Genomic DNA, 12,736 nt, shown 5'->3' with positions numbered 1-12,736 from the left:
TGAGGCCCATAGTGAGAGCATGCTTCAGATCTTGAAAAGCTATGTGTCATCCATCCACGAGAGGGGCTGAATGCAGTGCGGCATTTCGCAAAACAGAGTCCAAAGTTGCATACTCAAAAATCCAATGCCTGCAATAATTAGCCATCCCTAGAAATGAGAGCATGTGACCTCAGGTCGGCAAAATTGCAACTTAGCCAGTGACGGTCTGTGACCACACTCAGCCAGTCTCTGCGGGAGCAAAACAGAGTCAGTTCGGCAAGCTTCTTTTGTCGGAGAAGCTACTAGGAGATCATCTGCATAATGCAGGAGAGTGGAGTCCCCTGGCAGATGGAGATTGTTCAGGTCTCTCTTTACTGCTGCCGCGTACACTGTAGGGCTCTCGACAAAACCCTGTACTAACCATCGCGATGTGTACTGGAATACTTAAATGTGAATGCAAACAGATACTAGCTATGTGGATGCAACGGTATTGATGAAAAAGCTGAACATAAATCAATGACTGTAGTGCGTGGAGCTGGATGGTAATGTCTGGCACAATCGGAGCTGTAGGGACTACTATGTTATTAAAAGCTTGCAAATCTTGCACAAACCTCCATTCATCTGGGCGATTTGCTTTTGGGATGGGTAAAATGGGTTTGTTACATGGGTTGGTGGTTTGAACCAGCACACCTTGATCCAATAGAGATTGAATGACACCTTATATTCCTGCAATTGCTTTGTGAGGCAAATGGTACTGTCTTATCATTGGTAGCTTAGCATCATGCTTGAGTATGACTTTATGTTGCAGAGCCGAATTTACAAAAACCACATGATTTTTATGTCTGGCCCACAAAATAGATGGAATCTCTTAAAGTTCTGATGGCGACCCATACTGTTTTGGAGTGGGTGGCTTATGTACAACAAAAGTGCTTTGTGGGAACTGAGTGTGCTCACTTAAAGATACCATGTACAGTTCCTCACCCAAGTGTGTTATTGTTTGAGGAGCTGGTACGGCTTATCAGGGAGGGTTAAAAACAATCCATCTGGGTTGTAATGAATGGTAGCATGCAGTTTACAAAGTAAATCTCTTCCCATGAGATTGATTGGACTCTTATCAAATATTATAAAAGAATGCTGCACATATGAACCTTCAACACTGACTGTAGTTTTATGTGATAGGGGCTCTGTATTAGGAACCCTGGAAATGCGTACATACATGCTCAGCAAATTTAGTGGCGATAGTTGCTCCACTATCTACCAAAATCTCAACAGTACTACCATTTATTTGAATTGGCATCATTTGATCGCTAGACGGAGCAGTAGAAAGTTGAATTGTTGCTGCTTGAATGGGAAATGATTGCTCTGATCCTGTCTCCCCATGGCCTACCTATGCTTGATTGTAATATGTGGGTTGCACATTAGCAGCCGGTGGGGGTGGTGGATGAGCATGATATACTGTTTCTGGGGGGTCCCTTGTTTGACGACCCAATGCCCTGCTTTGTCACATTTGTTACTGTACTGTTCACCCCCCTGTCGTGATTGGAATTGATTGTTTACATGCTGTAACATTTGTTTAGGTTTGGAGGTGGGACCTCATTCCTGTATAACGCCATTATTTTATTTATCGTTCCCTTCCAGATTTTGGTGTTCCAATCAGAGATTGACAGTTTATAGGTTGCTGCCACTTATGGCTTCAGATTTTGTTAAAAAAATTTAACAGCAAAAAGTTGATTTTCTTCCCATTTTATTCCAGCATTGCTATCCCATACTTAATAAATAAATAAATTAATTCAGGCACGGACTCTTTTGGTTCTTGGATGCAGTGAATCACCTTTGAGAAATCATTACGCTGTTTTAGCTTCACCATTTAACCAATCAATCAAAGTTTTGGTTGCAGGCCATTGACCCTCCTCTGTTGCTTCAGGGGAAAAAAACTCATCTTTACATAAGGCCCATTCAGTGCTATATGTAAAAGTGATCAGCTGTTGAACATCAGGAATTAGACAGTTGTAAACATGCTTGTTTCAACCATATCCAATACTTATCAGTGCGAGTAATTGGATTGGGAGATTTTCTTGTCATATTTTCTTGGCATTAATTGAATGTGATTTTGACATATCTGGCAAATGGGTTCTTAAAATGTCTAATTCATGCGTATCTTTTCTTGTCAACATTTTTGATTTGGTCCTCATAGTGTCTCGTCCTCTACCCTAGCGGGAGTAATTTGGGGATTCAGAATAACTCTGCATGCTCCAGAATAGCACTGTGCTCTGTGTTAAGCTCCTCTTTCTGCAGTGTGGCTCTGTCCCTCTGATTCTGAAATCTTGCTGCTGTCTTCTGGGGCTCTTGCACCTGTTACTCTTTTTGCTAGTTCCGCAGCTTTTCTTTCTCTTTCCCTGTCAGCCCTATCTTTCTTTTATTGCCTCACTCTTTTCTTTGTCCTCTCTCACCCTATTCTCTTGTTTCTCTTCTGCCTGTCTCAACTGCCTGTCATTATTGTCTGCCTTCTGTCTGTCCCTATTCTGTGCTGTTTGTAATCTTTGTTCTTCTAGAACTGCCGCTGCATGTAGAAAAAAGTCGTCATTCTTCTTTGCCTGTGATAAGCTGGTTTGTTTAGTTACATTAGCAGCATAAAAAGGATTTGTATTATTTGTATTTGACAGTTTTGGATAAATTGAAACTACTTTCTCACTTTTTTGTTGTTCTGACATTGGCAATCCGAGAGCATTTAGGATGGTCAGTGTGGTGAGAGGGGACTGGAATATGGAGCTGCACGGAACCGAGATTGGTCTGCATTTCCCTTGGCTGGCTAGTGTCAATGATGGCTGGATGAAGTATCTGTGCTAGATCTACGTAGTAACTGGATAGGATCTGGTGACGTAATGTGGGGAAGACAGGAGAGGGGCTAATGATGCTGGCTGGATGGATGGTGCTGCTGTGGCAAGAGAGTAGTTATTGACTAGTAATGCATGATATTAGGAAAACATGCAGTATCGTTGTTGAATATTGCGATGACGATATGACTTGTGATAAATAAACAAATGCTTAAGTATACAGTGTTAAAGTTTGTCTGCTTTAGTTTCATTGATGACATAAACCCAATACACTCAGTGGTAAGACACTGACATTTTTTTTTAAGTATTATTTACATTATAACAACATGGTTTTATTGAAATAATCCCACCTGGCTACGGACGCAGGGACCTAGGACAGCTCCAATGCCAAAGGTGGAAGGCGGAAAGCCGGGTCGGGGCAGACGCCCAGGGAGCCATGCATAGCTCCACTAAGTCAACTGACAGAGGTCATTTGGCGTCTTTTCATACATGTTTGGACTGTGAAAAGCTTTTTATTTTTTTATTACTGTTTTTAGTGGCTCTGTCAGTAATTTACTGCTCCTCTCTGTGCCTCTAACATCCGCGCTGCGACACGTGTCCAATCACAATGATTGTTTGTGTGAGTGTGCGTTACTTTTCCCTCTGGTTCTGGGACTATCATAAATAAGCTACGCAATTCTTTTATATAATCAACCGCTCATAGTGATGAATTTGACCCGGGACAAACATGATCATTAGAAGTTTCCACAGTAGAATTTAGTCGAGAGCAGGTGGAGCAAGATTTGACGGAGCCCTCTCGAAATTATGTTCTCTCTCTATTCTCTTCTTCCAACAATGATTAATTGACTGAAAAACCTGATGATCTAAATATCTTAAATTTATTATCTAGGGCAGCAGGGCTCCATCTGATTGGCCAAATATATTGACATGTAGAGCGTGAATGCATGGCACATGGAACACTATTTATCGCAGTTCAATCAGTCTTGCGATATGTATATCGCGCATTTTGATATCGCGATGGCGATACATTTTCGATATATATTGTGCAGCCCTATTATTGACTCATGGAGAAAAAATATTTGGGTGTTGGGGAAGGGAGGGGGTGGGAGTGGGGAGGGAGGCAAGGATAGGCCAGTGGGAAATGAAGTAGGAGACTGAGGTACTTGATTAGCATGTGATGAGGTACTGGATGGTGCTCTTCTGCTGTTGTGTTGGCCGGAAAACAAAAGGGGGGAGCAAAAGCGGTACTGCTACGAGCGGGTGGAGGAATAGAAGACAAAGGGATGATGGGAACAGAAGGATGCATGTGCTACAAAATGTAGCAGTGGCAAAAACATTTACCTAAATGGATGAGCCAAAATGCTGAGCTAGTTAGTCTGCAGGTGTGGTTGGATTGGGAGGGCAGCCATTTCTAGCAATAGTGCCTGCACAGAAGATGCAGACATGCAGGAGGTAATTTTAAAGAGTGCATCGCAGGTGGTTGAAGTCGCTTCACATTACAGTTTGCCATTACCCATTAACACACATTTATACAGTGTTCTCTCTGATGTCGTCACGTACCCCTTGGGCGAGAGCATAGAAGTGCAAGCTTGTGCACTGTGTGCCCTTGAACGTGAACACAGCTACGGTCTGAGGATAACACAGGACATTTAGGCTAAAAACATGGTGTAAATGACGCAGTTTCTGGTCCTATAAACTATCGCTTTAAGGATAGGATGAAAAAATGAACAGATAATGTAAAGTAGAGTGAAAAGAGTGTGTTCCATTTGAATTCATTCCTTTGACATTGAGGATGGCAGTTACACTGAACCAAGATTAGTTTGTATTTCTCTTGGCTGGTTGGCATTGATAATAGATGGGTGAAGGAACTGGACTACATTGTGTCAGGCAAAATGCAGAGAAAACAGGAGAAGGGCAATGAACTGACAAAGCTGGGTGGTGGTTCTGCTCTGGATAGAGTATGATATTACCACGAGAGTGTGAGTCATTGAGAAAATGTGAGAAAAGTTTAATAGAGCATTACCAAATGTAAAAGCAGTGTACGTCTTGTCATAGTTTAAACTCTGTCTTATCTAATTCAAAGGATGTGGCAGACATCAGAGTTAAACGCATGTTGAGAATAGCAAAACTATCCAATCCATTTAACATGAAATACACATTCAATGTTTACACAAAGTTGTCATAGTTAGACATGGGACTTTATTTACTCCTTCAAATGTTACAAGTGTTGAGTGGCACAGCCCTAACAAAGCACACACTCATCTGACGGATAATAATAATTACAAAATACATGGACATGTTGTTCAATAATGACGACATTAAGTTAGTGTTCCAGATTTGCCTTGTGGCACGTTTCATGCTAACAGCACACCTGACACAGTTCAGCAGGAACTGCTGTGAAACACTCTCCAAAATATGTTATTTTATACCTGAAATGTTCGGATGCTTAAATAATCTGTAACATTTTGGAGAAAGGTGGCATGAACCTGCAGCCAGAAAATAGTCTTAATCAGGGGTCTTCAACGTTTTTCAGGCCAAGGACCCCCAAACTGATGGAGAGATGTAGCAGGGATCCCCTACTATATACTGTATATTGTATAAAATTGTGTTTTATATTAACCTGGGCCTAGTGCCATGTATAAACATAGCTACCCTGTTATTGTGCATTCAATACTAAGCTATTCAAATAATACACAGGTTCATATATTCACAAATTAAGGATTTTACGCTTCATCGAGACAAAAGGTGACATCCCGAATTTAAGAACCACTGTAAGTGATATGCAAGCAGCATATATGGCACAATAATTTACGTTTTGGCTGTGGAACATTGAAAAATGACTTGCAGGAGAGAGATACATCAACCTATAAAGCACTGAGCCATCTGCGCCAGCAAGAAAAACAAATGGTTGAAAAACTGGAATATTTGGAAAATAAATTGAGACAGAATAATATAAGGATCCACCAGATAAAGGAGGAACTTAGGAAAGGATATGGTGAACTTCATAACAGAGAAACTGGAAATCCCAGCAGAGCAACATAATGTTGTTGCAGTGCATCGATCACATCAGAGGAAACCTACACACAGTGGGACAACACCATTCTCAATTGTAGTAACATTTTTGTCATGGGACACTCGTCAAAAAAGTCCTGATGCGCATTTGTAAAGAAAGCTTTGAATACTCTACAAGGCAGTTAAAATTTACTTTGACCAAGACTATTCATTGAAACCACAAAAAGAGAGAAGTCAATATTCTCCAATAAGAAAAGAACTGTAAGAGAAAGGAGTGAAATCACATCTGATCTTCCCAGCAAAGCTACAAGTTTGTGGAGAGGCCAGGGAGGCAGCCACAGCACTCTGCGCTGAAGGCACCATTAGCGGGGCTTCACATCTGCTGGGGCAGGAAAATCTGAGACCCAGGCCACACTTTCTCGGCGGAGGAGACACGAGAGAGAAAAAGGACAGCTGCAGACCTGCTGAGGAAGCTGGGATGTAAAACTTGAGTATAGCTCCAAAGCTATCGTGACAGAGCCTTTTCCAGATACCTACGCAAATGCAAACAGTACACACACACATGCGCACATAGTGATATTGTGAGTGAGCGAAAGAATGCAAAATGAAGGACTGGCAGACTAGTATCTGGGCATATACTTTGAGGACGGGAATGCTTTTTGGACTTGTCATTTGGACTTTTTCTTTTTTCCTATCTTTTTTCTTTCTTTAGACATAATATTTAAAGAGAAATGTTTTTTTTAGAAACATAAATTATTGAAGGAGCTGTTTACGTGTTTAAAAAGTATTAAAAGTCGTATGTACTATTTGTTTAAATGTGTTGAATGAGTAAGTGTAGGAAAACCTGATAAATATGATTGTTAATTCACTAATGTGATGGAAGTTTTCTTGAAGCTGGTGAAAGGAGAACTCAGGCAGCAGCTGATGTCTTATGCAGAATAATGTAATGTAGGCTTGATGCATCAAGGAGACCAGAAGATGCAACATTATACAGATGCTAACAGAGTAACATGAGCAATTTTCACACCCAAGTCTGAAGATGTCTCCCACAGCATCCCAATTTATGTCCCTCATCTTGCCTCACCCATCCCAATGGCACATCCACGAAAGCATGCATACCTAACCTTTACGTCTAGCCACTGATGAAATACGCAAAAGAATTGTAGTTGGTGCCTCTCTAACTGGGCATCTGAATTAGATCTTATTTATTACTATTTACTGCTTGTTGGCTCTTTATCTATAACCTGACCTTGGGTACTGCTTAGAGAGAAGGGAGTATCTGTGGAATGAGTCAGGCTGTACTCTCCTCATGGGGAAGAGATTTACTGTATGAGAATGATCAAAAATTCTATCATAACTAAGATAACGATACATTTATTATGAGGACTATAAAACAATTGTCTTCATAATCTCACTGTACTTTTCTCTAATCTTTACAGATGTTGCTTCTAAAGAAGGAATATACAACTTAGAATAAAGATAGGAAATTAGTTTTTTTGTTTGGTTTTATTTAACTTTTTTCTCAATGAGATAATTAATCCCAAGGGGCCTGCCAAAAATGACACCACAAGGAAGTAATATAGTAGTGATAAAGCAAGTAATGTAGAGGAAGATTAACCTTTATAGGAAAGAAAATTAATAGAGAAGCTGTTGCAACCCTTTTTTTTTTAGATAGTAGACTTAGATTCCTATTTATGATAAGGGAATCTGCATTCACCAGGCAGTCTTATAGTGACTGCCACCTGCGGAAGTCATTGTTTTGTTTTGGTATGTTACTTGTATGTTATCCACTTATTCAGATGACTGTCAATTGATGTTAAACATCTAATTAATAAAGAGACCAAACAATTCTTCGATGATGCAGAATAAAATGGAAAGGTAGATGTTATGATCCGGCTCGCTATGAAAAAGGTGGCCACATAAAACCAGATGTTTTTGGTATATGAAAGTTGTTTAGTTTATTTTTAAACATGGTTTTAAGATTGAAGGACAATGCATGTCATATGAATTAACCAAAAAACAAGCAACAAGGTGCTATTTCAAATATGAAAACAAATATAACAAAGGGATGACTCTTAACAAGAGCTATCTTGAGTAAACCAAAACGAAAAACAATACTCATTAACAAAACAAGTTTCAAATCAAAAGTCATAAATTCTCTAAAAACACTTCTAGTCTGACTCTCAGACAACATCAATTCTTAATTCAAACACGATCTCAGGAGCTAGTTTGGCGAGCTGTTCACACAGGACATACAGCTGCCCCAACTGACACAGCTGGGCATAATTTATACTGTCAGCCCAAAGTGTTTCATGCTGATTGGATGTTTAGGGAGGACGCCGCTCTAATCTGGATCTCCATCTTTGCCTCCCCCACCGGCCAGGAAGAAGGAGGAGCATCTGGGGACTCCAATGAATACATAAACAGACACACGAACAAGGGACGGCTACAGCTGTAACAGTAGACAACTAGAAAACATTAATTTGACAATGTTAATGCGCAAAAGAATTAAAAAAAACCTGGCCTGTTAATTGAAATAGCAACTGATAAAATAAAAATCGATATCAATTAAAGATTAAACCAGAAGTATAATTTTTAAAAGTTAAACAAGACATAGCAGAAGACTTAGTAAAATATTATCAGCAACTTTAAAGTCCTGACAACAATTTGCAACCTCAAAATAAAATCACAGCATGTTTAACTGAATGCAAACTTGACTCTGCCAGTCACATCTGATGAAATCAAGTTAGCAAAAATAAAAATTTTAAAAGGGTAAATGCTCTGGTAGTGATGTTTTAACATGTTTTTTTTTTAAATGTTTTTAATTTACTACTATAAAACATTGATTCTTACTTTGGATTTGGAAAAAACCTTTGATAGGAATTAGAAACCTGTATCAAATTTGACTTCCATGACATCTTTATCAATTGGATTCAAGCAATGTATAAACATCAATAGAACGTGTCAAAGCTTATGGGACCCTGTCATTCAGCTTTGCTAAAACAAGCAACAAGAACACCCATTATCGTATCCAATTTTTGTATTTGTATTGAACTCCTGGCCGCATATATAAGTGTGACCAACGAAAGAGAAGGAGTGAAAAAAGCCGGGGAAAGTCATAAATTGGGAAATCAATTGCTTTTTTGATGCATCGTGATGTGGATGACTCTGTATCGATGCAGAGACAGATCATAATCGACCATATTTTCCACTACGTAAATCTTTTTGCAATGTCCTGCTGCTGTATAATTATAACCCACTGCTTCAGGATCAGGACAGATGTATATTAAAGGTCTGGTCGTCTTTTACCGTGTCAGAGTCTCCTGTATGAGTGTCCTCCCTCCTCTCTCCTGCTGACCTGCGCTCACTTTACACTTTACCAATAAACACAGGCACTAATCAGAAGTTATTAAGACCTGAACATTACTAACATTTATGTAATGTTTGTTGATTCACTCACTATAGCTTATGAGGCAAGTATTTAAAGTGATAAGTAATTTTTTTCTGGAATGAGAAAAACATGGGACTTGCCCTCCCCAATATGAAGCATATCTTACCATGCAGCTCAAATGCCATTAATACCCACTTGATTAAATGATTATTCTTAAACTGGGTGGAGGTTAATAGAGCAGTAGGATAAATGTGTTGTGTCTAAATAAAAACAATACCCTTCTGAACAGAAAGTCAACAGGGGACACAAAAAACAGACAATAAACAAAGTAGAAATACACTGGACATCTGGAATAGAATTAAGAGATACTGTGAAATGATGACCTAATAGCGTACCTGTAACGATTCTCCAAATCCAAAATTCAGTTAGTTGCTGTTGTGTTTCTTCCTGTGGTTTCCCTGTGTGCCTGAATTAAGAAAAGTAAGTGCATATTTACCTGTTTGATGTGTTCATTGCATGTGCGGGATGCTTCTGTGTGCTTCTATTCCCGAAGTGCTTGTTAAGGATATTTGATACTATTATATTTGTTAATTTACTCTTTTTCTGATTAATTTAGATACACTAATTTAGATACACCTAATAAATCTTGCACATAATTATCAATCCTGTGCTCACCAATAAACTGGCTAAATAAAGTTCCGCCTCCTCCATGTTTAATCAACAACCCCTGGCTACGATAATCTTATCTTAACCACTCAGCCTAACCTATAACTCCAATACAGCAAGCAAAATAAAATAAAAAAAATACATCAAACCTCTGATGGTGAATCCTACACTAATTTTAGCCATGTTTTTTGGTTGTGTCCATCAATACAAGTATTCTGGAATAAAATTGTGGAGGAAATCAATACTATTCCAAAAGGGGTCCTCCATCTGAACGTGTGCTGCTAGGCAAAATGATAGACAAAATACAAAGTGAACATGATAAATACTTTTTAAGGATACTGCGGATATCAGCACTTAAACAGATAACAAGAAATTGACTCCAGAAAACAGAAATGGAATATCTTAGTCACAAAATGAAGTGGAACTTAAACCTGTTTGAAAAGAGATGGCCTTCATGGTCTACTTACTATGAAATGGTTTACAATGAATAATCAATTGAAATTTCTGGTTTGTGATAATTTATATATATTGTAAATACATTTCTGTCATCTTAGGTCCTTTGACATGGGTGAGATGCATGTAGTGATGTGATGATAATAATAATTTTAAAAAAAAATAATAAAAACAAACGATTGCCCGGATCCAAACCATTTTCTGATGAGGGTTTGGGCTGTTTCCATTCTCAGATGACTGAACCCTGCTCAACATGTACATCGATCACATCTTTCTTACAAATCACGCATGTCAACTTTAAAAAGCAGTGAGAGGAGGATACATGAAAGCTCCACACATCCAATAAAAGCATCTTTGCATACTTTACTCACAAAAACACTGCATGAGTTTCCACTTTGTTGATGTGAGGGATGTTTTCACATAACCAGTCAAGGCCAGTGTTTGGAGTGTTTCGTTGGTGGTCTGTTTGCTAGCAACTGAAAGATGGCCGGTTTGGGAGCAGTTTATTGTACAAATTGTGGTCTGAATCAGGTAAATTGATCTTCAGTTCAGATCCATGTTTGACTTTAGCTGTGATATGTAATTAGTATTGTTGAGGAAATGTGGCAGTGCTTCGCGTGACCCTGGTCTGTCTTCGAAGAGTCTGATACAAACGGGGTGCAATGAGCTGAAAGGGTAAATGTAGGCTTGACAGGCGATTAGAGTTGTAGTTGATACATGTGGAATTGACTTGACCAACCAGGCATACTTTTATTATTTCTTTTAAGGGGAGTGCAAACAGCACGACAATCTAATGCCATTTTAGTGTGGGCTGATTTTGAAGTCTCGAAGAGACTGATTAAAATATCTTAATCCTCACTGACATTCCAGGCCATTGTTGCTATATGTCAAAGACAAAAGTCAGGTTAAGATTGTTCAAAAAGGTGTCAATTGCATAGTTTTGTGTCTTGAGGTGAGCAATCCAGTCTGCATAATTTTTACAACAATGATAGCTGTACTAGTTGGTGGAGGGAGAATAACCCACATATATTTACTGTCTTGGACCCCATATGAAAGACCACCTACTTAACTGATGTCCACTGAACTGCTACAGCTCACAATAATCAAAAGTAGTTTTTCATTTCACAATGTCTATACATACGCCATTCCTTGTGGCTGCCACATTATTAACACTGACCACCACTCTGTGATTTTTTTTTTCTTTCCAAATGGGTAAAATCTTGTTCCATAATAGAGCTGCCCACAAAGTATTGATTCACTCAGCTACTCCTACCCTACTCCCCCACACCCACCCCCTCACTTGCACCAATTTACAAACACAGGCACACACCAACACATCTGTATACATAGACTTGGTAAAAATGATTTGGTCTTAATGAAAAGAAATAACAAATGTGTGTATTTGCATATGGGTTAGTGAGATTCATTGTGTTATCACTCTGGATTACAAAAAAAGCAGGTCAACAGCAGTTAGTGGCTGCAGTGGAGGGGAGCCCCAGCAATTTTTTGTCAAACTGGTGTCATAATCAAAATTATAGATGATTTGATTGTATCTGAATGTGTGTGCATCCTTGTGTATATGGACAGGTGCGGAGGCGGTTGACTGCTCTTGAGATCGACATTAAAGAAATAGAAACAGCAGTTCGAGGCCAGGGCCAAGAGTCACCACGGGAAGAAATTGCTCGGCTGAGACGATTACAGATGGAACCACAACACTACGATCTGGACGTTAGTGAGGAGGTGAGAATGATCTGATGCAGTGCATTCCTCCATCATTTACACTTTGATGCTCAGAAACATTTTCTCATACTCATGACTATGTCCTATTGTCAAAGTTTATATAATACCAACAATTGCATCTGGTGCTGATGGCAAATATCAATTGGTTTTTCTATGAAAATAAGATACTAAATGATAAAAAAAGCAACATTTGTAAAACAAATTTTAAAAAATCATCATGAGGATAATAATGCCTTCACCCATAGGGCATGCATTGAGGATGTGAATAAAATGGCTTTACTGTCACCAGCTAAAAATTCTAATAAAAAAGCTCTAAAACTTAACTAACATTTTCTTAAAGCCCCTAGAATGAGCTTTAACTGGTTATGAGTTGGAAGCATTTTTTTCCCCTCAATATTTTTATTGAAAAAATGGCAAAAGGGATACATAGAAATGACATTTTACAGCGAGAATCACCGTTAATGCATATAGACATAGTGATGGTACAAACAGAGGTACAGCAAGTCTCACTGGTTCAAATGAAAAATAAGCCACAGTTTCTACGTTTTCTTATTTTTTTTTAACCAGATGTCTTCAAACTGCACAGCAGATCAATTACTTCGAACAGAAATAATAAAATAAAGAATAATAATAACTAAATAAATAAGTAAAAAACCGAAAC

General features: G+C 38.8%; 1 protein-coding gene across 13 annotated transcripts in view; it reads left to right on the top strand.

The window, feature by feature from the left end:
• The window catches only part of plekha6 (pleckstrin homology domain containing, family A member 6), a 168,807-nt gene that overhangs the window by 142,321 nt on the left and 13,750 nt on the right, over window positions 1-12,736 (top strand). For all 13 annotated transcript variants that reach the window (XR_007032573.1, XM_047339267.1, XM_047339265.1 and 10 more), the window contains one exon: window positions 11,923-12,075. Coding sequence is in view for 12 of the 13 variants with exons in the window: in XM_047339267.1 (XP_047195223.1) it covers window positions 11,923-12,075 (153 nt within the window). In the remaining variant the exon portion in view is untranslated. The remainder of the gene's footprint in view (window positions 1-11,922; window positions 12,076-12,736) is intronic.

Source organism: Hippoglossus stenolepis, chromosome 3 (genome assembly GCF_022539355.2).
Source record: "Hippoglossus stenolepis isolate QCI-W04-F060 chromosome 3, HSTE1.2, whole genome shotgun sequence".
Classification (NCBI taxonomy): Eukaryota; Metazoa; Chordata; class Actinopteri; order Pleuronectiformes; family Pleuronectidae; genus Hippoglossus; species Hippoglossus stenolepis.
Note: the sequence above shows the minus strand (reverse complement) of the source record. Positions and strands in the feature narration are given on the sequence as shown.